This window comes from Eublepharis macularius, chromosome 2 (genome assembly GCF_028583425.1).
Source record: "Eublepharis macularius isolate TG4126 chromosome 2, MPM_Emac_v1.0, whole genome shotgun sequence".
Lineage (NCBI taxonomy): Eukaryota > Metazoa > Chordata > Lepidosauria > Squamata > Eublepharidae > Eublepharis > Eublepharis macularius.
Genome location: NC_072791.1, coordinates 80,849,668 through 80,876,065, shown reverse-complemented (window position 1 = coordinate 80,876,065; position 26,398 = coordinate 80,849,668). Strand labels below are relative to the sequence as shown.

Here is a 26,398-nt window from a genome sequence, read left to right as displayed (position 1 = left end):
ATAGATGGGAAAGAAAAGCTGCTGGCTAATGGGGCCAAAGTATACTTGTAAGTAGCAGGCCTGTGATGTCCTATGCATGCAGCAGGAGATGGAACTGTAATGTAAAACTTAAAAAGGCATATGGATTGAGGGTTAGAGAAGTATAATTTGGGTGATGACGTTGTAGGTGGGGTAGTGTGCAGCAGAGGTTTACCAACTTCTAGGTAGGACCTGGAGTTCTCTGGAATTACAATTGATCCCCAGACTACAGAGATCAGCTGTCCTGGATATAATGGCAGCACCAGAGTTTGGTCTTAATGACATTACATCTCTGATGAGCTCCCTCCCCTCCCCAGACTCCATCCTCCCCAGGTTCCACTTCCAGATCTCTAGCAATTTCCGAGCTTGGAGTTACTTGGCAACCATAGTCCCACCACCTCTCTTTTATGCTTTAATCACAGGTGCTCCCTTGCTTTACACATGTTGAGCAAGTACAGGCATGTTGTTTGGTTCTAATATCAATAACACAGAAGTTTTGTGGAGAAGAAATAATTTAATGCATATGATACAATTTGCCACCTCCAAGTTGAATGAAGTCAACAGGTTCATTCTGAAGCAAGATGAGCCCATTTGGATGTTATTCCCCTACTCCAGTCTACCTACCAATTTACACACACTCATGAGCACACAGAATTTTCCCAAGGACAGACTGGGAATGGGCATCAGCCTTGTTATGTCCAATTGCATGATCATAGATATTTGCACTATCACTGAGCTATGACCTCTCCTGTCACCACAGAGAAAAGTAAATGGCCAAATGGGAAAGACTTTTGTTACATTTCTTGAATACAAGATCACTCCTGGCTCAGGGAGGCTGAACCCGTTTTAAAGAACAGTGTCTGCAGTCTTCTGGGTATGCCAGTCCTCTCTTTAGGCAGTACTAATATTTTAAAGATATCATTGAAATGTCCCCTTGATACTGTATTGAAATGTACTTGATACTGATTGTACTAATCTCATACTGTGTAATCCGCCTTGAGTATCAGTGAGAAAGGCGGACTATAAATGACATAAATAAAATAGTTTTCCATGTTGCTTCCAAGATATGGTGATGGCCACCAGATTAGATGGCGTTAAAACGACTGTACAGATTAATGATCTTTCAGGGCCGTTATAGCTAAATAGAGCCTTGGCATTCAGAAGAAACTGAACCTGCAGGCACAGTGCCCTATAGCATAAGGTCAGTGTTCCTGCTCCACCGCCTTCAAAAGGCCATAGAGACTGGGATAAATGGCTTGTTTTACTTCCCCTTTTCCTTAGTGTTTCCAGGTTATAGTAGCCTGTATACTAGGTATGGCGCATAATCAGTAGCTGTTTTCACACTTCACATCTTTATTAGGCCTCTTTCTACAACATTGAAAACTAGCATGACAGAGAGAAGGCGAAGCCAGAGAGCCCTTCATCCAGATAACTATGTTTTCTATGAGCTGGGGAATGGTGTGCGTGTGCACACATGCAGCATTCAGTCCTCTGAGCCATCCACATACAGTATAAAGTGGTACAGCTGAAATACAAGGGCCGTTTCCAGATGGCTGCAGAAAATAAAGCTTGTTTCCTTGAATTTGTATTGCAGAAATCCTATTGGGGCAATTTCGGGGGCCACATCCACAATGCTGTTTTTGACTACTGTTGGGGGAAGTGGTGGTCATTATACAAACATCTTTTGTTGATTAGGAAATTAGGAGTTCTGCTTCTTGGAGAGCTTCGATTTGGAGCCTTAAATATTTTTTAAAAGCTGAGCAGGCCGCTCTGGTGCGATTCACTACTGGGGGTTTCCTCTTCTTTCTCCCGCGGCTCTGAGTCACAGCCGACGGCTGATCAGACAGGCCTTGACTGCATGACCTCCCCCTTCCCCCGCCTCTTTCTCCCCCTCCCAGCTAGTCTCATGACCGCTCTCTCCCCCCCGCCCTCGTATCCTGGCAGAGCCGTGTGAATCTGCAGGCCAGCAGCGTCCTGGGAGTGGGTGGCGGCGAGACGAGCCGGCTCCAGGCGGAGATGCTCCAGTTGGACCTGATCGATGCTACCGGGGACACCCCTGCCGAGGAAGGAACGGCGCTGGAGCCGATCAAGAAGGAGCCCCCGCCAACAACCATGGATACCTATAGACCCAAGCGCCCCACCACGCTCAATCTCTTCCCACAGGTGCCTCGGACGCAGGTGAGTCTGGGAAGGGGAGGGGACTGCAGTTCTGTGGATTGGAGCCGCCCTTCTGTTGCTTTGACAAACGTCTGTTCTGTGTTCCTATAAGGAAAGGAGGCGTGATGGTTTTTGCTTCTTTCCTCCTCCAAATATTTTTTAAAAATAAAGAAAACCTCCCACTGGTCCTCACTCTGAGATTTCCAACTTCCAAGTGTTTCTCCTCAGCTGCATCCCCTGTGGTTGATAACATGTTTCCATTGCTGGGTTTGGTTATCAACGACCCTGTAATAAAAGGGACTTGCTGGAGTTTCACACGCTCTGTTCCTGCAAAATGAAGGGTTTTGTGGCAACTGAAGCTTGGTGTGGTGAGTGGGTTTTAGTGCATAGGGGTTTTTTTTAATGAGAAGTGTTGGGGCCCAAGCATCCTTAGATGGGTCAGCCTGTGCCTAGAACATCTGATCCATGAGCCAAGACAACTGGGACAGGGTGTGCACTTTGCGCATATTCACAGGTACACATTCCTGCCATTCCAAAAATGTTCTGGCACTGAAAACTGGCAAGTTATGGCTCAGCCTGTCAATCTTGAGTCTAGTGCAGAGTCCTGATTTAGGACAGGCACCGTTTGTGGAGGAAGAGATGACATTCTAAGAAATGCCACCGCAGGGGCTGGAGGCCACCCTGGATAAGGTGCTGCCTGCAGTGTTGCTTGGTCTGGTTGTTGTTTGGGATGACACTGTAAATTGAGGTGGTCTGTTAAGGCATGTGTATTTTTATGTATGTTCAAGAAAGAGTTGAAGTTGTGGAGAGTACTTCCCTCTGCCTGTGGCTAGAAAGTAACAAACAGTTGAAGAACTCCAGCCCTTTCCAGTCCTCTAAGTTTTCCCATCTCTGTTGATAATTTTACATTTCTCTAGAAATGTTTGTCATGAATACTGTTGTGGCTTCATTATTAGGCTTATTCTGTGCCAAAATAGTTTTGGAAAGTACATAATCTGTGTATTCAGGCCATGATGCTTTTCTGTTGAATAGCTTGTTGCATTGTACGTACCCAGAGAATGTGAAGCTCTTGAAGAATGGTACCAAGGAGTAAACTGGTCTAGTGGACTGTAGAGTTGGTTCTAATTACACCAGAATTGTTTATGTCTAGTGGACCATAGGAGTTAATGTTAGGAGTGATGGACATATACCCTAAACTAGATCAGAGGTTTTAGTTGAATTCAGATCAGGGGAAAGGAAGCTTGCATGATTTTTTTTCCTTGGAAGGTATGATAAGAGCATCTCTGATAGAAAGAGACCTGGAGAGAGATGAGATACTAGTGGATGCTTTTAGTTTCCTTGTGTGTGTGATCCCTCTTCCTCTGTGGGAGGAGGGTAGATTCAGTGCTCCATGAGGTAACTGATCACAGGCTGGTCATTTATAATCCTTTTAACTGCCTCTCTGTTTAGTCTACAAACTGATGAAGGTTCCTCATACATGACAGGCTATTTTTAATCATCTGCTGTTCTAGGGTATGGCTCCACCTACTTAATAAGATTTTTCACAGTGATGTTAGCCAGGGAAAGTGCACTGGAAGGCAGGTGCTGCTCTGTGTGGCAGATGGTGAAGTCTTGAGGGGGTGGAGTATGCAGGGCTTGGGAACTGGTGTCATTATGCAATTGAAAATATGGGCTTTACAGCTGAAGAGCCAAACAGCTTGATGGGGGGGGGAGTGAGGGGAAGAGCCCTCTTATGGCAGCTATGCCTCAGGTGATACAAAAGAGAATATTGTTCCGAAGCCCCCAGCTACTGAAAAAGCCTCCCAGGCAGGAACAGGCCTTCTGGCACTCAGGACTGAGAGCAACTTTACTGCTCCCTGAACTTAGGCATCCCGTTGTGTTCAACAGGCAGAACCACCATGAGCCCACCTTCAGTTTGCCCTCATAGGGCTGACAGGCAAAAAATATACTGTTGATTTAGTAGAGGCCTAATGTCTGGATATGCATAGATGAAATTTCTCATGGCATGGAGGTAAACAACATCCCCTGGTAAGTAACATACCATTAAATCTATATTAAAGGACTATGACATTTTTCTCCAGGCCTGTTGGCAACCTTATGCTTAGGGTAGGAATTCAGCAAGCCCAAAACTTTTGGGATCTTGTCCTGTGGGAACTGAGACCTTCACAGAGATATTTCTTTGATAGTCAGTCAGCACATCCAGAGTTTGTTACCTAAATAACACAGCAAAAGGCTGCTTAAAAAGATGTAAAATAAACAAAACCATTTTTAACATAACAAGAAATTTTCTAATCCTGTAATGAAGACTTTTCCAACTTAAAGAGTTTCTTTTAACAGTATAATTCCTGATGAAAGGAAAAAACTGCACCAATATAAGGCGTCTTTTCATGGGTTTGCGATCTGTAGTCCTTTTTTGTCCTTTGCTAGACGTTTCTAAAATGTCTGCAGTATCTTTTCTGTATTATTCTTTGATGCCATTATGACATTGAGAATGTATCTGAAAATATGTTGGCATTATGCAGATGCTCTTCTAAGGCCTTAGTTTGCAACTATGGGCTTGCTTTGTCCATCCTTCCTTCTCCATTTCTTGGTTGCTCTAATGGCAACCATTGTTTGCCTTAATGTTTGAATTAGATGAGCTATGATTTGAGCTAACTTCCAAATAATCTTTTTTAAAAATATATAATTTGAAGTGAGTTTGCAAGCCATGGTGCTGGAAATTAGCATTAACCATAGTTGCTCAGTTCAGATGTTGTCACAACAATTACATCAACCTGGAAATGGGGATTAGAATTGGCACATAGAGGTGCTGGAAGATTATCTAAATTGAGCCAATATAAACATGTGTCCTGAAGTTACAGTAAGGCTCCTAAATACAACCCATGAGCAGAAACTAAGAAAAGTTTTTATTCATAAACTGTATACTTTAGGGTTTCATTTCATGCTACTTTTTTTGAAGAGCACTCCCATTATTCACTCTCGAATCTAGAAATACATGTATGTTCAGCATTTATCTGTACATTGTTGGCTCATGTCCATTGGGGCGTTTCTGCTGACAGAAGGATTTTCACCCTCAGAACATGACATGCTTGCCTCCCTCTCTGCTGCAGTTCAAAACATAGTGGGAGGGGAAAGGCAAGAAAGTTGCACCTGCAGGTGGAGATTCTTCAGTAGAATCCAAATTCTACAGCAGATCCAAGCTCATTACACTGTGAGTCCATTTCCAAGAGGCACTTAAAATGTATTGAGAGAACTGGGTTTTGCAGCCAGTCCTAGTTCTCTGATAAGTACCTGTACACATGCTTCCATGTTACCAGGGTACATTTCCAAATCTTAGATGTAACTCCTAAATATGCCATGTGTGGAACAGCCATGAATATCTGGTCTCAAGAGTTTGCTTCTGCAAGGAAGTATTGCATATTGCTGGCTCAGACAAGTCAGTGTAGTTGAGTGGCTTAGGATGTGGAAAATCCAGGTTCAATCACTATTCAGCTGGTAAATTCAGTGCGTAGTATTGGGTAAGTCATTATTTTTCAGCCTAGCCTTCCTCACAGGATTCTTAGGAGATTAAAATGCTACTCTGAGATCATTGGAGGGAGTACCTTGATAAAGTAAATGAAGCCAGGATGAAGTGGGTATGAGGGACCAATTTAGTAACAGTGCTATCTTAAGCAGGTCAGAATCCTACTCATATCTGTTCAATGGGGCTTGCTCCCAGGAATGTGTTCTTAGGGTTTGCACTGTTAGTTTTGGTGATAAGAGCAAAATACTTACAACTACAGAATTGCTGTAGCTGCTTGCATTTGGGAGTGGAAATCTATAGAAATTCCTTGCTCAACAGGTGATGTGGAATGTAAAAAGAGGAAGAAATGGGTGCAAAAGGACGGTGTGAGAAATGAGTGAAGAAAGGAGTGGAAATAATTCCAGATAGGTTAGTTATTTTAATCTGTTGCAGCAAAAATAATCAAAAGTTTTGTGACTAACAAGACTAACAAAATTTTATTCCAACATATTCATTGCATCTGGAGAAGTAGGCTCTAATCCATTAGTTTATGTTAGAATAAAATGTTAGTCTTTCAGGTGGCACTAAAAACTGTTTATTAATGGGGTGAAAGGCATTCCTTTCAGTTTCCACTCACTTTTAAAGTTTACATTCTTGGTTTCCTGCCCTACCATTGTCTTTGTATTTTTAATCTTATGATTGTTATTTTTGTTATTATTTGATGTCTGGTATAGGCAGGGCTCATTTCAAGGGGGAATGCACAGGAACGCAGTTCCGGCAGTTCCCCAAAGAGGTCACATGTCAGGTGGCCCTGCCTACTTGACTCTCAGCCATTTTGGGCCCGTTTCAGCCTGGATTGGGGCCGAAACAGCCAGATCGGGCCTCTGACGGGTGGTGGATCACTCTCCCACTCATCAGCAGCCCGATCCTGACCATTTTGGGCCTTTTTCCAGCCATTTTCAGCCCCTTTTTGCCATTTTGGGCCCAATTTCAGCCCTGAATGGCCAGGATTGGGTACAAAACAGCCAGAACAGGTGATGACAGGAGGTGTGACATATGCAAATCAGTTATACTAATGACACACTTCTGGCAAGAGGCGTGGCATATGCTAATGAGTTATGCTAATAAGTTCCTCCAGCTCTTTTTCTACGAAATGACCCCTGGGTATAGGTTGTCATATTGTAAGCTGCTTTGAAAAATAATTTAATATCTTGAAAACATACCCTGTAAGTGAGATATATGTCTATACAGGGCTCTTTTTCAGGAGATGCTTGCCAGTGCACCTTTTTATGGAATACCAGCACCTCTTGAGCATTCAGGACTTAAGGGGAGAACATCATGAGTACTGGCACCTCTGTATCTATATATATATTTTCTCTACAGATAGGAGCAAATCCATACTAAAAGAGTAGCTAAAGCGTACGGTGATAAAGGGTGAGAGTAAGTTGCTGGGCATGAGATGTAAGATCAGTTGTTGTGGGGGTTTTATGAGCTACAGCAGTAAGAAATATATGTAGTATTCATAGACACAGAATGTGACCTATAGAGAGAAAGGGCTGACCTCGCTAGCTTTATAATCCCTTGGGATATGATTTTCCCCCCTTTGTGCTGGGAAGAATGGATTGAGTCATTTCCTTGAGAATTAAGGTGATAATTTACCTCACAAGTCCTTTCTAGGCCTGGCAGGCCCTTCTAAACCCTGAGCCTCGTTTTGCTGAAAAGCAACCTGTTTTACTGCACCTCTTGTTAAGGAGAGAAAGCTGAATGTGGGTAATTTTTTTCTTTTGGATTTTGCCTCTCCAAGAACTATAGTGATAACAAAATCTGGATGCTAAGAATGTTGGCTTCCAAAGCTTGTCATGTTCAGGCGGGAGTTTTCATGCCTGTCAGCAGACTTTGTTCCATGCCATTCCTACTGGTCTGTCAGGCCGGCTGTACATGATGGTACTGTACAAATGGGGGAAGAGCCTAGCAATGCAAGCCGGAGCCTCTGAGCAACCCCTTCAGGCCCAGAATTTTCAGAACAGGCCTGAAGAAGCAGAAATCCAAATATCTTAGACTCAAGGTATTATAAGGAAAAATCTCACATTACTGAAGATATTTTGTCTGCGTATGGCTTGCAGTAAGGCATCTTATTAGGCAAGAAAGTCTACAAAACAGCATTCTCCAAATTGTAGAACCTCCGAACAAGTTCCACTGAAACATTTTACATTTATGAGATTTTTTCCCGGGAGTAATTCCTATGGGTGCATACACATCTTTTTTCCAGATTGAATATCTACTGTTTGCCGGTATGGGATTTTTGTGAAAAGGTATATGGCCTATGTTCACAGCATCATAATTAAAATGTACAGATGACCCATACAAGCAAAATACTTTGGGGCACAAGCGCATCTTGTCAGTTACTACCTATTTCGCACATGCATATTAATCACTTGATAAGTGCAACCTCAAGTGATGATTAATATGTATTAATGAGCCATGTAATACCACAGACAGAAATTACCATTCATTCATTGTTATATCAAATGCAATACTCCAATGGAAGTAGTTCATACACTAATCTGCTTGCCGACACTCAGCTAACTTTGACACTACTACTATTCAGCTGCCAGACAAGTGATAGGCATATATGTGTGTGAACAAGTTCTAATGGTTGTTGTGGGTTTTCCGGGCTGTATTGCCGTGGTCTTGGCATTGTAGTTCCTGACGTTTCGCCAGCAGCTGTAGCTGGCATCTTCAGAGGTGTAGCACCAAAAGATAGAGATCTCTCAGTGTCACAGTGTGGGGAAAAAATACAATACAACAAGTTCTAATGTTTGGAATGTCCAAGAATTAGAAATCAGGAAAATTACTAACAACTATCTACTCAGATCCCTGTGGCCTTTTAATTTCTTATGTGTCTCACAGCACTGAACAACTTGTCAACACCTTGTATTTGAAAGAGAAGTTTACAACAATCCTGCTTTTCCCACTTGTATTCTGTAGGTACATTTTGAGAACAATGGTTTGTTGTTTTCTATTCAATGTGCAGTGACGTTATCATTCATTATGAGGTAGGAATTTAATGAAATAAGATTTCAGGAAGATGCACTATGTACAATAGACCTTGTGGCCATTGTGATAGGGAACATCTAGGTTGCTGAAATGACACTGGTTGTGGATTTTGTCAGAATCAAAGCTGCTGACTTCACTAGCCACTATAGCATCTTCCTATTATTTTTGCATATTTACACTACTCTGCATTCAGAAGCCATGCTAAGCCACACTTAATTTGCCAAGGCAAGCACAAATGTGGCTGTCATGCCCACACTTTCTTCTCATTCGCCCCTCCTTCTAGTTGCCTCTGATACCCAAATGCAAATGAACTGGAGTTTGTTTCCTCCACAGCAGCTGGAATTCTAAACTCCTGGTGGGAGCAAACAAAACCCCATTTCATCCAGATGCTTATATTCAGATTTCATGGCAACTGGAATTTGTTTTCATGCTCCGCGCAATCACAGTAGACAAGCCATGTTTGCGTACAAATTTGAGTTTATTTTGGTGTGATGTTTAAGTGCAGCCCTAGCCTAACAAGCTGGGATGAGGTCTACTATGTGGAGCTACAGTAAACATTATATTCTCATTTTGTTTAATCCATATAAAAATAATTTGCCACCGTATAGAGATCAGCTGCAATAGTAGTCTGTCTGACTTTCTGTCTCCTTAGCGGTTGTTACCTGTAAGGCACCTCTCATAGTAGTCTGCAGAATTCCAGAAGAAGCACATTCTACTTCTTGGTATGTAACAGGAGGCCATTTCAGCAAAGTATTTACTGATACTTCATGTAATCAAAAGTGTTATACTGATTCTTTCTGTGAACATTTTAAAAAAGAAAATAATAAGCATATTTTAGATAAATGAAAATCCACCTACAATTTCCATGGATGGAAGGATTTCTGTCTGGAAGCATGACTTTCCTGCTTTCTATCTCTTGCTGCAAGCCCCAAAGCCTCATAAATTGCTGCTCCTTGGAGATGGGGAACCACCAAGAATAACTTGGGGTAGTCGTGAAAATTGCCCCTCTTGCACAAGCAAAAATTTTAAGCAGCATTCTACCCAATTGCTAGATTTTGTATTAATCAAAATATCCTGGGTTTGATTAACCTAGTTTCAAGTGGGTAGCCATGTTGGTCTGTAGTAGAAGAGCAAGATTCAGGTCCATTGCACTTTAAAGGCTAACTAGATTTCCATGATATACACTTTCGAGAGTCAGAGCTCCCAAGACATTTTTACCCATGAAGTTTATTGTGGTTCTTTGCATCAGTAGATTTGAAATACGAGTGCAAATATAAAATCTTCATTGGCCAGAATGTTCACTCATGTTACAAATGCCTCCCCCCCCCATTATCAGAGGTCAAACCCCTAAAGAGTATGAGAGAGGAGTAATAATATTGTAAGCATCATGTATTAAAATGCTTGAATTCTGTTTGTTCCTCAGCTCCTAATAAAACAACAAGAGCTCTTAAGACAACATAATGAGATACAGCTCTGATTTTTTGGTTTAAAAATTCCTATTGTTTTCTAATACATGTGCATAAAGTTACATCTCCTGCAGTCTCCACTTAGGATTTTATAGATTGCATATATCGTGTCAAGCACCATTGGTAATTGTATCTTAAATCTATCTTCCTGTAAGAGGCAGTGAGTTAGCCTTTTGGAATTTGCCTTTATGGCACAATGTCAAAATGTCATGGTGCAATAAGGATCATATAACACTGCATCAAATTATCACTTCGTTGCAGTACATAGGGATAGAAATGAGTGGAACAGATCCCTTTAAGCCAGAGAGAGGAATGCATATAAGTTTCCAAGTTCTTCAGAGATAGAATGAGCCTTTAAACTTTATGGCACTAGTTAAGCTCAGAAGCCAGCTTGCATCCTTCCTCTCCTTAGGCAGCCAAGGCATGCCAGTTTGGTGTAGTGGTTAAGAGCACAGGACGCTAATCTGGAGAGCTGGGTTTGATTCCCCACTCCTCCACTTGAAACCAGCTGGGTGACCTTGGGTCAGTCCCAGCTTCTAGGAGCTCTCTCAGCCCCACCCACCTCACAGGGTGATTGTTGTTGTGGGGATAATGATAACATACTTTGTAAGCCGCTCTGAGTGGGTGTTAAGTCATCCTGAAGGGCGGTATATAAATCGAATGTTGTTGTTGTTGTTACATCTCTATGCATGTACTATTTTACTGGAGGGTTGGGGGACTCTTCCCATTCACACTGTTGTGCTTTAGGAGATGAAAAATGTATATAGTTGTCAGAATATGGTTCAGTTTTGCTAAAGTGAGTGCCTGATACCCTCTAACGATCTCCTGTCTCTCAAGCAAAGATTGTGCCCTCTCTGGGCTCTACTGGGAAGATGTTGCATAACCTCAGAGACAGCCAAAGAGTTGTAGCAGGCAGGGATTTATGAATGGCAGAGGCAGTGATTTCCCCTTTGGATGCCCCCCCCCACGCCTACATTGAGCACAAAGTGGCAGCTAAGGTAATCTGTGAAAGAAATTCCATATATGCTCCCCTACCAGTGTAATATAAGCATTTCTTTTTTTAAAAAAATCTCCAGAGACGTGCGAGTCAACTTAATTTTTTTCTACCCTTCTTCCTGTCAGTACCCTATTTGCCAAGTCTACAGTCTCTGGGAAATCATGCAGAATACTGTCAGTCACCGAGCTGATACTGTTTTATAATGCCAGGAAAGAGCTCTGTTGACTCCTGCCACATGTGCATGATCTCATAATCTTCTGCTCTGGTCATAGATTTGGGGTTTGGGGGAGGAGCAGGAAGGGAGAAAAATATCTCTTTCCTGTTCTGCCAGCTTATCTGTACATGCACTGGCAGAAATGGCTGCTGTCGCCGTAGTGGTTCAGATAGCTTGAAGCCGGTATGGTTTCACTGGGACACTGGCTCCTCTGGGCGCTAGTCCAGAACTGGCTTTTGAATCTCTATGGGCAGCCAAGTGATAGCCCTCCCCTGGTTGGAGAGAGGACTGGTGCACTTTTGGTGCAGCATGTCCTCTCAGCATTTCACTTCATGCAGGCTGCAGGTCCCAGGACCGAAATTCAGCAGCAGGCAAGATGGTGAGAAATTGCTTGGGCTAGGACATTTCTAGTAGGTCTAATTTTATTTTGCCAATCTTGTGAAAAGCAAAGGAAACCAAAGCAAAGGATCCAGAGTTGCACCTGGACAAAAGGTGATCGGAAAAAAATAATTTCTATAATAATAGAAGGGAATCACCTGTTTTAAGAAGGTTACAAGGGAGCATAAGAGCAAAGGGTCATTCCAGAAAATAAGAGAGCACCCAAGGTTTGCACGCAACCTTTTCAGTCAGGAAAAAAATGTAAGCATCTTTGTCTGCCTTTCTTCTCTGGTAGTCATATTATAGTTTCCTAATGCATGTTCATGGGGCAAATACATTTGCTACACCATTCTTACATTATAACATCTACGTTTTAATTTACATTTATTAAACAGGTAAAAAATTGTCCTGATTCAGGTGCATGACAGAAAAGTACATGTTTTCTGCTGCAGAAGTAATATCTGGGTCAGGGAGAAAAACATGTGAGATTTTCCAATTGCCACCGTCAGGTCTTCTTAGTGGTACAGAAAGAGTTGATCTGAATGGCTATTGAAATAGCAGACTCTTCGGGAGCAAGCCTAAGTACGTCTACTTGGAAATAAGTCCCATTTTATTCACTGGGGCCTATTCTCAGAAAAGTATTCTTAGGCTTACATTTTTACAGTTCTAACTCTTCTCAAAACCTCTGGAAGAAGAATATTATGCATTTAAAAGTGCCTGTGGGACTACAAACCCTTATGTGAACTGCAGCCCATTCTGTTAGGAAGACTGCCTGCACTTCCCATGTTAACCACAGGCACTTAGTGTTCATTACAAGCAGGGCCTCAGAGGAAGGTCAGCTGGCCCTGGAAAAAGGGAAGTAAAACCATCACCTCACTGTAGCCAGCTTGTTCTTTTCCTAGGTGGCTGCTGTGGTGGCGGTGGTAGTAGTGGTTTTACTCCCTTTTTCTGCAGCCTGTTTGTTTTCCTTTCAGCAGCCATCTGGTGCTGAGAGTGCAGAGGCTACAATAAAAGGTGGAGGGGTTTTGGAGAGGATGGGCTCTTTACTTCCATTCCTGGCATTTGGCCCACCAGCTCACACAGGCTCCCAGATCACTGAGTGTCTGTGAGTTAGAGTGTTTGACTAGAATTTGGGAGACCCCAGTTCAAATCCCCACTCTACTGTGGAAACTTGCCAATCATCTTGAGCTGGTCATATATTCTCAACATAACCTACCTCACATGGTTGTTGATAGGATAAAATGGAGAAAGGAGTATATGATAAACCCCCGTAGGTCCCCTTTGGGAGAAAAGCATGGTATAAATGAAGTAAATAAAAGTAAACAAATATTTGGGCTACTGAACACCAACTGTACCTGAATCTTAGTCAGAGGAGGTCTTTGCATCAAGTAACTCTGGATGTCTGTTTAGAGCAGCATTCTGCAGGAAGCAACACTTGTAATGCAGCAGCTAACAAACACTGTCTTCAGCTGTTTCCTTCCACACACTGTTGCTACTGTTTGGGTGAAGAAAGTGAGGGCTCCAGTGATATGGAACGGAAGGCAAGGAGTCTAGTAATACCAGGGGTGAGGCAGGGGAGGAGGAGCTAGAGCAGGATTGTGCTAGAAGCCTTGCAAGACCACGAGCTCCGATATATTACAAAGTAAGTGGGAAGGAACAGTGAAATGCAGCATCTTAAAAATTATGCTCCCAAATTCAAGGATTACTCTGCATATTGGAGTTCAGGCCTTTGACATTTTTATGCACTTCACAATGATGTACATGCCAATTTTCGTGCTTTCTTCAAAATATACCAGAGGCATTTTCCAGTTAATGTGCCTAACGAAATGTTACAGGGGATGTGTGGCTGATGATGCTCATCTGTCCCTCACACATCTCTCCCGGGATCAGGAACATTTGGTAAAAGAAATGTGACACCATTGCATCCAGTGTTTCCCCACACCCATTTCCAGTTAGCTGGCTGCCACATGGAAGGGGCAGGGAAATGCGAGAGGTTAGTACTAGTGCCTTTAAGTGGCACGAGCATGCTAGGATTGTTGGACTCTTTAGTTTCTGGGGACAATGAAGAATGAGTGAGTTAAATGAGAGAGCAGATTACAAAGTAAACAACTGTGTAGTTCTGTCTCAATGCATTAGGGAGATCCCCATGAATGTGCACCTGATAGAGAGAGAGATGATCGTGCTGTGACTGAGATCCAGGGCACTTCCTCCCCACTCCCTTCTTTAATGATTATTCCCAACTGCTCCCCTTTAACCCTTCCCTATTTTGGCATCGGCATCTGTGACAGCAAAAGCAACAGATGGACTTAGCTGTTGGATCCCTCTGAATACCCATTTTTCCTGATGCACACAGACAATAGCTGGTCAGTGTGGAGCGGGGGTGAGAAAGCAAGACTGGAGGCTGGAGTGGGGGGAAGGGATGGGGCCCCTTTGTGCCATGCACTGTTTACCCTGGCAGCTACAAGGCCGTTTTGTTCTTTTCCTCAGGACACTCTGAATAACAACTCTCTGGGGAAAAAGCACAGTTGGCAAGAGCGAGTGTCCCGGTCATCATCCCCTCTGAAAACTGGTGAGTTCATTTCTCTGCAGAGGATGGTTCCTTGTTCATCATTCCTCCCCCCTTCCCACCTCTCTTTGCATGCTGGTAGGTTCTTTGGGGCTTGGGTCTCAGCTCTACAGCCTACTTTGGCCTGCATCTAGAGATGGATGCTGAAATTTTATTAATTGGTAGGTGAGAAACAAGCCACTTTGGAAATGACTTTTCCTGCTTGCTCTCCTTTACCCAACCTCAGCCCCCATAATGGCTCTCGTTGCACCAACTCAAGTGGTTCTGCGGCGAGTGAGGCAGTGTGGAGTAGTAGATATAGTATTAGACTTGACTTCAAGTCAACAGTGAAACTCCCTAGGTGGCAAGCCACTGTACCTCAGAAGATTGCTGTGAGGATAACATGGGAGGTGGGGAACTACATAGCTCAACTTGAGCTTAATAATAACATTTCTGATGATGTAACATTCCTTCAGTTTCCAGAGGCTAGTTCCTTGTCTGTTATTTACACACAGACACCGATCTTCTGTTTCACTGATTGACCTTTCTCTGAAGGTTTTATAACTTTGAAATGTGAGTGGTGGTACATAAGAATCAAAACATTAAGGAAGGAGTAGATCAGCCCTGCATTATTGGCTGTTACCACATAATACTAATACTTAGCCAGTTTGGAATAGTGGTTAAGAGTGGTTGAAAGCCAGTTTGGTGTAGTGGTTAAGAGTGTGGGACTCTAATCTGGGGAACCAGGTTTGATTCCTCACTGCTTCACTTGAAGCCAGCTGGGTGATGTTGGGTCAGTCACAGCTTCTAGGAGCTCTCTCAGCCCCACCCACCTCACAGGGTGTTTTGTTGCGGGGAGCACTTTTGTAAACTGCTCTGAGTAGGTGTTAAGTTGTTCTGAAGGGTGGTATATAAATTGAATGTTATGTTATATTATATTATATTATATTATATTATATTATATTATATTATATTATATTATATTATATTATATAGCATATATGTAACACTTTCAGTGTCCAAAGCTCTTTATATACATGAGGGGATTATCTGATTAAGTGGATAATGTAATGTCCCATCAGTGAGAGAGCTCGTCTCAGACCCTTATATTCATCCCTTGAGTGGTGAACTTAGAGTAACTGTTTTTGCTACAGCATTGAGTTAACTTGATGAAATGTTAGAAGGTACTGTTATTCTTTCTTTTCTTGCTTCTAATATGTGCTTTCCTTTTGCTCCTCTTTGCACATACACAGGTGAGCAGACCCCTCCCCATGACCACATTTGCCTGAGTGATGAAGTCACTCACCAAAACAGCACAACTTCCACCAAAGATCGGGGCACATCTACAGAGAGCCCATGCCGACGTACAACAGCCACACAGATCGCACCTGCATGTGTTGCATCCTCCCGGCCCCCTGAGAAACAGCAGATTGCTAGCCGCCCCCCGCCACAGAACCCTACAGTTGTGGTAGTGACAAGAGGGACAGAAGCCTATCGGGACCGCATTCGCTATCAGACAGATGTGAGATTGGAGGCTACTGAGGAGATTTACCTTACACCAGTACAAAAGAATTCTGACCCACTGGAGTCTGAGAAGCCATTCATGTCACAGTCCAGTGACAACCGCATGTCTATCAGCTCTGATATAGACACTTCCAGCTACCCACAACTGACAGGAAAGCCCAATGCCTCAATCAGTGAGGAGGATGAGGTCCTGGACTACTTATCTTCACCTGAAAAAATGAATGCACCAAGGACTGTATATGGGAGCAGCAATGGTAGCTACCGATCTTGCCGTGGCCTCCAGAGGGCATCAGTGAGCTCTGACACCAGCGCCCTCTCCTATGATTCAGTGAAATACACACTAGTGGTAGATGAGGATGTGCAGCTGGAACTTGTAAGCCTGAAACAATGCTACTCGGGTTATAGTGATGAGAGCGATTCAGCCACTGTCTATGACAATTGTGTCTCTTCACCCTATGAATCGGCCATTGGGGAGGAGTATGAAGAGGATGCCCTGAAACGAGACTCAGTCTGTCTCTCTGAGGATTCCACCCCTGAGGCAGACATCCACTTCTCCAAGAAGTTCCTTAATGTCTTCATGAGTGGCCGATCACGTTCCTCCAGTGAGTGTGGGGAAGAAGGGGTCCTTTGTAGCAACGGGGGGAAATTAAGGAAATGGGAGGTCACTGCAAGGTGATGATAGTTTCCCTTGTTGCACTGAGGGACTTGACAAGGTTGTGGATCAGGGTCAGCAAGATAGTGCCATGAGCAACAATCTCCTGATGATCAAAAGTGTCATCAGAGACTCAGAGCAACTTGAATGCATAGAGCAAGAGAATGGCCAATTACATTTAGGGCAGTGTTTCCCAACCTGAGGGTCAGGACACAAAAGTGGGTTGTGAAGCCTCAGAAAATGGGTCCCAGTCCAGCCATCCCTAACGGCAGCCCTTGCCTTTTGCATCTTCTCTTTCTCTTCTCTGCTTCTTTTCTAGCTTCTCAAATTCTCACCATGCTCTCCCCACTTTGCAACAATAATGGGAGGGGGGCGAGAAGCTGTCTGGCAGCTAGTAACTTTATAACAGTAGCTAGAAGATGGGTGGGAAAGCTGTTCAGTCCTTGGAAAAGTGAGAGGAGGAAAGAATGAGGTGTGTGTGAGTACAGGTTGTGTCCAGTTTTGTGTAGTGGTTAAGAGCACAGGACTGTCATCTGGAGAGCCGGGTTTGATTCCCTACTCCTCCACTTGAAGCCAGCTGGGATGCTTTAGGCTCATCCTGCATTGGGCAGGGGGTTGGACTAGAAGGTCTGTATGGCCCCTTCCAATTCTGTGTCTTGGTGCTGCTCCTTAAGCAGCCCAACCTTTTGCCTAGCCCCCTGCAGTGCTCTGCTGCCCTCTGTGGGAGATGTATAGCACTGAGCCAGTTGCCATCCATCTCTTTGTTAATATCCGTCATCTTCCTGATTCTCTTCAACTCCTCACCCCCCAAATGCCTTCTCAGTATCTTTGATCATCCCTGGATGAGTTACCATATGAAGTAAATTTGAACTTGTGGGTCACCATACTAAAAAGATTGAGAACCACTGATTTGGGGTCTCCTGGACTCACAGTTGGTGTCTTAGCTTAGAATGGAAAGTGGAATGAATCCTCACCAGTGATGACAGCGTATAACTATGGCTTAGTGCTTTCTTTTAGATTGCAGAAAACCCTATTGGTTGCTGGCAGTTATTTTTTTTTCTTTTCTTTTCTTTTTTTTTAATATCTAACATAAAAAACTACAGAAGACTACAAAAGTATAAAGGGGAGGGGAAAGAAAAAAAAAGGGGGAAGGGAGAACTGGGGAAAGGGAAAATCAACATACAAACAACAAACACTACACTACATGTCTTGTATTCCCTTCATACTGCAATTTTTCTTAAAAGTTAACTTTCTAATATGCTGTCAGATTGGTAGGTCTTATACAATACAGATTATATTCAGGATCAGAACTTCTCCCCCCCCCCTTGCGTCTCGGTCTTAATTCTCTCTGCGCAGCTGGAGCAGCTGCGCCCGCTCTTTCCTCCCCCCCCCCCCGGTTGCTGGCAGTTATTAAGAAGAGCAAGGATTTCTTCTTTCTCCTGTCTCCAGGTTGTTCAAATTTTGAGGTCTCTGGAGAATTGACGATAATTTCCTACAAAACAGATGTGTTGCACTTCTGAAAGTTTCATTGATGAAATAGTTGGTATGGAGGCTTCTGCACTGAAGTTGTTCTGAAAGCTTTGAAATTTTTGTTGTGTTTCATAAGGATTTCCCACCTGATGGTTCCTCAGTGTATCCTGTACCAAGAACTAAGAGGACTGGAGAAAGATTATGCTTTTTAAAAGTGATATGATACAGATTTTGGAGAGCCCGCATTTCATTTGTTCCACTGTGACCTCTGGTCAAACAGGTTTTGCATGCTTTTGAAACACTACAAATTCCTGTAAAACTGCTTATCAGAGATGATAATGATAGGAGGGAACATGGCCAATATGCCTTCCTCATACCACCATCAGCACTGTGAAAAAATGTTGTCTGTCTCTTGCCCTTTGATGTCTTCCATAAGAAGTTACTACTTCAGTCAGTTAATTGTCCTTGGTAAGTACCTCCAAGTGGTCAAAATATATTAGGCCTTGGAGACTGGCTTTTTCTATCACAGATTCCTGTAAGAAAAGCCGTGCTGGTATGTTGTTGCCTCAGCTATATCTGTTTATAAAGGTGCTGTTGTATTAAGGAAGTACATATATCAAGTTCTGGATCTCTCTGGTCTCTGTGGGAAACATTTTTTTTCTCCACATCTGTTGCTTATTGCTGGTATGTTTCCAGGTGCCCTCTGCCACATTGATAAAAGGGTGTGATGAGGTGGTAGAGTGAAAAGTTGTGATTGATGGTATTTTAATTCAGAACATGACATGACCTGGTTTGTTGTCCCAACTAGTTATGTTGTGAAATGGTGGCTTCTATCAAACCTCCAAGAACCCAATATAGCAGAATTTTGTCACTGACTAGGTCACATGTATCTCTCTGGCATTTCTTTTTCTGTGTCCCATTGTCTCTCTGCCAGCCTAACCACCCACGGGCCAGCCTGTAAGATTCTCTTTTCCACTAGTGAGGTCCTGTCCATCATTTGACATTAAGAAGCTGTGTCGGTAAGATCATTGGCTGGCACTTCTGGTTGGCAAGAATAGTTGTTTGAGGAAAAGGGCTAAGCATTTTTCTTCTTTTGCATTCCCAGGTGCTGAATCTTTTGGGCTGTTCTCTTGCATTATCAATGGAGAAGAGCAAGAGCAGACTCACCGAGCTGTGTTCAGGTAAATGCTTTCAAAACATTCTGCCCCAAATAGCATAGAGTCCTCCCATTCATCCGGTCACTGGAAAGTTCCCACCCAAGTCATTTGCTGAGTCTTTCCCTCAGCCCCTCAGAGAGGCTTAATACCTTCTCAGTGCCCTGAATTTATGTAATCTCAGGCTGGGATACACATGGCAAAACACCTGAGTTTGGATCCTTTAGAAGATCTTTTGTGAAACAAGTGTTTGGCTAATAAGCACTTTGCTTCATTTTGATTATGAGAGTTTATAGAGCTAATAATAATTGTGTGCTGTCAAATCGCAAATGATTCCTGGCGACCCCAGGAAGATGGTGGTCTCAAGGCAAGAGATGAGCAGAGGTAGTTTGACATTGCCCTCCTCTGCATAACAACCCCCGTCTATTCAGGCTAGCTGTTCAGAGCTAGCCTTGATATTGCTATTTGGAGCCGACTTATACAAATAATTATGGTTCATGCATGCAGTCTGTACCCCTTCCCCTGAGCAGTGAAACACAGGACCACAGCAGCCATGTTTGTGAGAATATCCACTTATTAATTCCTTCATCCTGCTCATGACAGCATCCTCTGCATTTTTTTATTAGTAGCTCTCAGGCTATTACTTATATCAGATGTGTAGCTATTTGCCCTGTTAAGCCCTGAGAAATAACATCTAGTTCATGGGCCCCGTCCTCTGAATTTCTAGCAGAGATGTCTGTGGACAAAAACAGCCCAGACTATTACCCTCTTAACCATGACTACAGAATTTCATAGCAGCTCCTTTCTTTTATTTTTTGGGCAGGCATAAAGCTTCAGAACTTTGGTTGATAAAGTGCTGGTGATTTTCTCCACAGGTTTGTGCCTCGTCATGAAGATGAACTAGAACTAGAAGTCGATGATCCTTTGCTGGTGGAGGTTCAGGCAGAAGATTATTGGTATGAGGCTTATAATATGAGGACAGGTGACCGGGGCATCTTCCCTGCTTACTATGCTATTGAGGTCACCAAGGATCCAGATCACATGACAGGTAGTGGTCCCCTCTATGACCTCCTTGCACCCACCTGGGCCTTTGTCCCCATTTCTTTTTTTTTTAATATAATTTTTTTTATTTTTTAAAATAGAGAATAGGGAATAAGAAGTAAAAGGGGGGGATAGAAAGAAAAGAAAGAACAAAAAAAGAAATTGCATATCTATTACATTGCACCAATCACTCTAATACATGTCTTAATATTCTGCTAATCAGCTCTCTATTTGCAAATTTTTCCATTTATCTTCTATAATGTCCATAAAGGACCACATCTTAGTTGGAAATTAAATTTCTCCAAACTTATCTTATATCCATTTGTAAAAAGGCTCCCAAATGTCATTATAGGTTGTAGTGTCCAATTCTTTCAGTAAACTCGACAATTTGTCCATTTCAGCCATCTCAAGTATTTTTTTGACCAGGTTTTCTTGTGTTGGGATGGTTGTCATTTTCCAAAGTCTCGCATATGCAATTCTAGCTGTTGTAATTATATTCAACATCAGATGCTTTTGCTCTTTATTGACCGGGACCGATATGTGGTTTAATAAAAAAAGTTCTGGTTTCAAAGGTAGTGGAGTCATAAGTATCTGCTGTGACATTATATGTACCATCTTCCAGAACTCCACTGCTTTTTTGCATGTCCACCACATATAATAATAAGATCCCGGTATCTTCTCACACTTCCAGCAATTATATGACATATTTAAGCAGGATTTGGCTAACCTAATTGGGGTTAGGTGCCACCTATAAAACATTTTATATACATTTTCCTTCAATGAGGCCGATTTTGTCATCAGCCTTTGTCCCTATTTCTGTCCTCTGATATACAAGTCAGCTTATATACCTCAGCTTTAGCTCATAGCTGTCTACTATATCAGAGTATTTCCTGAGAAAGGATTGCCTGTTAAGTCCAGTAAATGTGGGAGAAAATAGGTTGTATACAAACTTCCACACATATGAAGAAATGTGAGTTTCCACCATATTACAGTGACTCCACTGCATGTTTTTATTTAATTCCCCCCGCCACACAGACACACACAAAGACAGCCTCCAGGTATGTTGGATCAAGGAGGAGGAATAGTGTGAGGAGAAAAGGAGATTTTCTTTTTCCTCCCCTGCTTTTTTCTTGCTAGAAAAACCTGCACCCCACTGCTTTTATCCCTGGTAGGGAAAAACAATATATATAATTACACTTCTTCCTGCAAGAGTAAAACTGGTTCAAGAATGGAGGGCTGTTTGCAAGAAAGGGTTAAAGTTTCCCTTGTTCCCTGTGTATTCCTTCTCCTTGATCAAACAATCCTGGGGATTGCATTTGCCAAAGGAAAAAATTGTTTAAAATGAATGGGGGTGGGGAGCAATATAGTTGAGCCCTGGGTTAAACAATAAGATGGGTGTCTTCTTTTTAGGGCAGGTAATGTAGAATTCCTGTGTGACTGCGATATTTCTCATCTGTCTTGCCCTTTGGCTTTCAGACTTGAGCAAGACCAGTGATTGGGTGGATCAGTTCCGGGTGAAATTTCTTGGTTCAGTCCAGGTTCCATATCATAAGGGCAATGATGTGCTGTGTGCAGCTATGCAGAAGGTACAGTTCCTCTCCCCAGCCCACACCAGAAACTGACCCTTTGGGTCCAGACAGATACAACATTTTAACAGCAATAGGGGTGGTCTGAAAGCACCCTTGCCACATATAGTACAGATGTACTTTTTATTTTGTCCTGGAAAAAACCTGAAAAACCAGGCTGCAGTTTTTCACCTGGTTCAGTTTGAATTAGAAAAAGACAACTGTGGAGGGTGCCTGTTGACAAAGGCTAGTGATTCACTAGTATAGCTTCCTATTCCTAATCCATGGATTGGACATTTGTCTATTGTTATAAAATGTTGACAATTTCATAATGTGATGAATGAACTGAAAAAAAATTCTGGCCAACTGAGAGGAAAAGTATTTTCCAAGGGAAGAGCAGCGTCACTGGAAACTCTGGAGTATTTGTGCAGCAGTCAGTATATTTGCAGCCTGTCTTCCCTACAGATAGCTACTACTCGCCGCCTCACCGTGCACTTTAACCCACCCTCCAGCTGTGTCCTAGAGATCAGCATGCGAGGAGTCAAGATTGCAGTGAAGAACGATGACTCCAAGGACCCCAGCAAGGTAGGATTGACGCATGTGTCACTCTGCTACTTGCATGGATCCTACACAATGTGAAGGTCTGCTCATCCATGCACTCCAAGCCTTATGTGTGCTAGTCACATCTCAGAACCACCCAAGGCATGTAAACAGCTGTGAATACGCAGAGCAATTTGCACGTGCCCTGGCCAGGACCGCTGCTTGTTGTTACTTGCAGAAGATCCACTGGATAGAGTAGCAGGGCAAACGTGAGTCCCTGCCCTGGAGTCCAGATACAACACAACAGGCTGTAGCACACCGTTGCACTGGAAGATTTGTTTTCAAAGCTGCTCTGATAATCTATGAGCCATTGCTAAATCCTCCTGCTGCTATTTTAAGCAGTGTTCTGTGGATCCGTGCAGTAAAGCTTCTATGATTAGCTTTTCTACATAAGTAGCTCACATCCAGCTTTCAAGGGGAAGGAGCAGAGCTATCCAGAAATGCATTCCACTGTAATGGGATTGCTCTGCCAGAGGTCATCCAAGGGTATTAGGGCCATGAAGCAGAAAGACTGGGGTGGGGGTATTTCTGTTTTACTGACTTGGAATGTGTGAGTAAAAGAACATTGCACAAGAAGAAGCAGACTTTTGTCAGTAGCAGGGCTGATCAACGGCTATAGCCATGGGCGGCAGGTCATAGCAGAAGCCCTGCTCTCAGTAAGGTGAATGAATGAGCATTGCTACGTAAATTGAAGATCCTTTCCATTTTAAATATAAACACGGGGTTTTAGTAAAGAGAGCAGGAATTATCTACCTAATGTAGCCTTCCTATGATCTTGATCCTTCAGTCTCCTCTGTAGCATTCCTGTATTAAGGAAGAACTGTGTGTTATATGTAGGTTAGTTATTCTTTTGCATGTCTTTCCAAAATTTGGTACAATGCTGTCTAAAAAGTTGTGATTTAAAGGGAAAGACTGGTGATGGGGAAGAGGGCTTCTTAAACCTTTCCCTACGTGGAACTGCACGTAACGTGTAGTTCTGTGTCAGTGAGGTATAGCAACTCCTCTCCACTCTTAGCACAGTGCAGAATGTTCTGGAAGAGACTGGTCAGGCCTGATTCAAATATAGGCATGCAACTTCAGGAGCCCTGGGAGTCCAGTTAGCTTTCCTTCATCAGATCATTTAATTCCTGGCAAAAGGTACACTTCAACAATGTTTTAGGTTTGTGATGGTTATAGTACACAACTGATAACAATTAGAGCATCTTTGCTTCTGTCTCATAATTTTATTACAGCACAGCTATACGCGTCTTTAACACTGACTAACTCAACAGAAAATCATACCATCCATTACTGCTACATCGATAACTAAGGAAACTGGTTAGATGAGGCCATCAAAATATCTTACCCAAAGATAAGCAGGTCACAAGCAAGGAGCCTCTTAAAAGGATCCCCTTCAACTTACTACATTTATAGGTTTTAAAAATAGTCTCCTAACAATAGCTAGCTGTCCCACTAGATAAGGGTGCACATTCTGGCTAATTAATTGTAACTTCAAACACCATACAAAGTTATCTGTACTTGGATGTCTTCTTAAAACATATAAAAACTGTTAGTTCATTTTTTGTACTTTTTATCATAACAATTTCTCATACATGAGAATAGATGTTCACCTTCAACCAATACACCTCGTCTTTGAACTATAACTTTGCTCCTGTGAAGTGGACATTCTTGCCATTCTCAAGTGGACATTCTTGCCATGCTACTGGGCACCGACACATAAGATGATTAGATCCTTTGTTTCTTGCCCTCGTCCAAGGCTGTTCTGGGACTCTAAACTTCCTTTTGGCATGTTTAGCAGAGAGGTTAGACTTGGTCTATTTCTGGTGTGCAGAAACAGCCTGTGTTATCTTTTTGGTCAAATCCAGCAACTGTTCCCCTGTCTTCCTGGTCATATCCATGACAAGATTAAAAAAACGTTCATGGTTCTCCATCCCCTCCAGGTTTGTTACAAGTTTAACAGTGATTTTCCCTTTTTCAGGGAAATAAATGTAGCCACTTTTTCCAGTTGAAGAACATTTCCTTCTGTGGCTACCACCCAAAGAACAACAAGTAAGTCCCAGGAGGCAGTCAAGTGGTTAAGTAGATCGGCTGCGAATCAGCACTCTACTGGTTCAAATCCCACTACTGCCATGAGCTCAGTAGGTGGGCTTGGGTAAGCCACTCCTCTCAGCCCCAGCCGTATTGTGGGGATAATAATAAGACTAACTTGTTAACTGCTCTGGGTGAGGCACTAATCTGTCTAGAAGAGCGGTAGTATTTGGAATACTATAGTTCTCGTCTTTGTATCTCAGAACATTGATTGTATTCCCTGTGAGAAAAGGTGAATCAGCCAAGGAGAGTTATAGGAACATTTTTCTTTCTGTGCAAATTCTCCTGCTTCCTGATTTTTGCCTATGTGTGCAGTGAAGCAAAACATGTAACTGACTGTTCAGAGGACTCCCAGTTCCATTTCTGCCAGATGATAGATTGCAAGAAGAATTCAATATAACAAAAACCTTGAGTTTTTTGCTTTGGTGGAGATCAATTTCTTTCTTGGGCAGCTAGAGACTACCTCTTCAAACTCACCTATTGTGTTCTCTCTCTCAGGTATTTTGGGTTCATTACTAAACACCCAGCTGACCACAGATTTGCGTGCCACGTCTTTGTGTCAGAGGAGTCCACCAAGCCACTTGCAGAGTCTGTAGGGTGAGTCAGAAGCTACATCCTGGATTGAGTTCTGTACAGGGATCCCTATCTAATTTGACTGAATGGAAGAGAGCTCTGATGATGGATAGATGCTGATGATGACAGCATGTATATAAGAGGTCAGGGTTTAGCCATCCTTTCCTGGCAAGATGAGCTGGGTTTCAGGATGATGTGTGGCCATTTGCTCTTGTCAGAATTCTCATTTTGCTTTTGGCTGTCAGTGAGCCAGATCTTTACTGGATGATAGACGCAATATAATTCTGGGGAGGTTAAAAGTTTTGTTTGTCAGTTCACAACTCATTGATGAAGAAAAGCAGATTAATAGCTGAATTCTTTACCAATGGGATGTTTTTCAATCAGAATTTGGTGTAATCCTGCAGGGCTGCTCCAACTATTCTCTGTGCAGCATTTGAGAGCATGCAAAAGCATGGCATGAAGAAGCCAGGTTCACACAAATTCCGGCTTAATGTCGGCTTGAATGGCATATGAATGCAGCCTATGAATCCACTTCCTTGTGTACATTTATCTCCACACGAAAATAGTATGTTTGTATGATAGGCATGTGACATAAGAGGTATATTTGCATAAAGGCATCAATGTACTTTTCACATACAAGAGCAGCTTGCCCCCTAAAGTAACCACTGCAGTCTCATAGCTCACTTGCATGGATGTAAAGCATAGGCGGGGGCCATTCCTAACCTATATGCTGGAGTACAATAGCCAATGATAATATACTTCGTTTTAGATGTCAGGCTAAAACATTCCCTTTTAACCAGGTTTACTATAAAGGAGTTTTATCTTTGTCTTATTTGTTTTATTGTCTTGTTTGTAAGCTGCCTCAAGCAGGTTCTCTGGAGGTGCGGCATAAATATTTTCTAAATATATACAATAGCCTTTCCTGGGATTTGTGACAAAGATGCAAATAATAGGGCTGTTGAAACTGTGGCTGAAAAAGGAATTGCAAGTTCAAGGGCTGTTTATGGATTCTTGTTCTGTCTAAACAGTGTGACAATTCCAGCTCCTGATACGCTCTGTGCCTTTGTTGGTTTGTTCTTTTGCAGGAGGGCCTTCCATCAGTTCTACAAGGAATGTGTGGAATATACGTGCCCCACGGAGGACATCTACCTAGAGTAGGGGCAGGCCAGGGCCCCCCAATCCTGTACAGAGACAAGGGCCATTCCGCATTGTGCATGGACAAGCTGCTTTGAGGCTGGAGGAGGAGTGGGCATAGGATGGGTTTCCCTCAGTGTGCAGTGACCCACCTTTTCCAGTGCACCTCCTTTCTTTAGGCTGGGGGAATTGGGGGTGGGTGGGAGGGGAGGACAAAAATGGGTTTATTATTTTTGAAAAGAAAGCTGCTGTTTTGGTTTATT

At 42.8% G+C, this 26,398-nt stretch overlaps 1 protein-coding gene across 1 annotated transcript; it reads left to right on the top strand.

Moving 5' to 3' along the window:
- The first annotated feature begins 1,983 nt into the window (after positions 1–1,983).
- MAPK8IP1 (mitogen-activated protein kinase 8 interacting protein 1) lies at positions 1,984–26,245 on the top strand. Its single transcript, XM_054972470.1, has 10 exons — positions 1,984–2,196; positions 14,277–14,358; positions 15,588–16,460; positions 19,086–19,161; positions 20,010–20,182; positions 21,652–21,761; positions 22,206–22,325; positions 24,319–24,389; positions 24,927–25,025; positions 26,087–26,245. The coding sequence occupies exons 1-10, from the start codon at positions 2,035–2,037 to the stop codon at positions 26,157–26,159; spliced, it is 1,839 nt and encodes a 612-aa protein (XP_054828445.1). The 5' UTR covers positions 1,984–2,034; the 3' UTR covers positions 26,160–26,245.
- Positions 26,246–26,398: the final 153 nt, after the last annotated feature.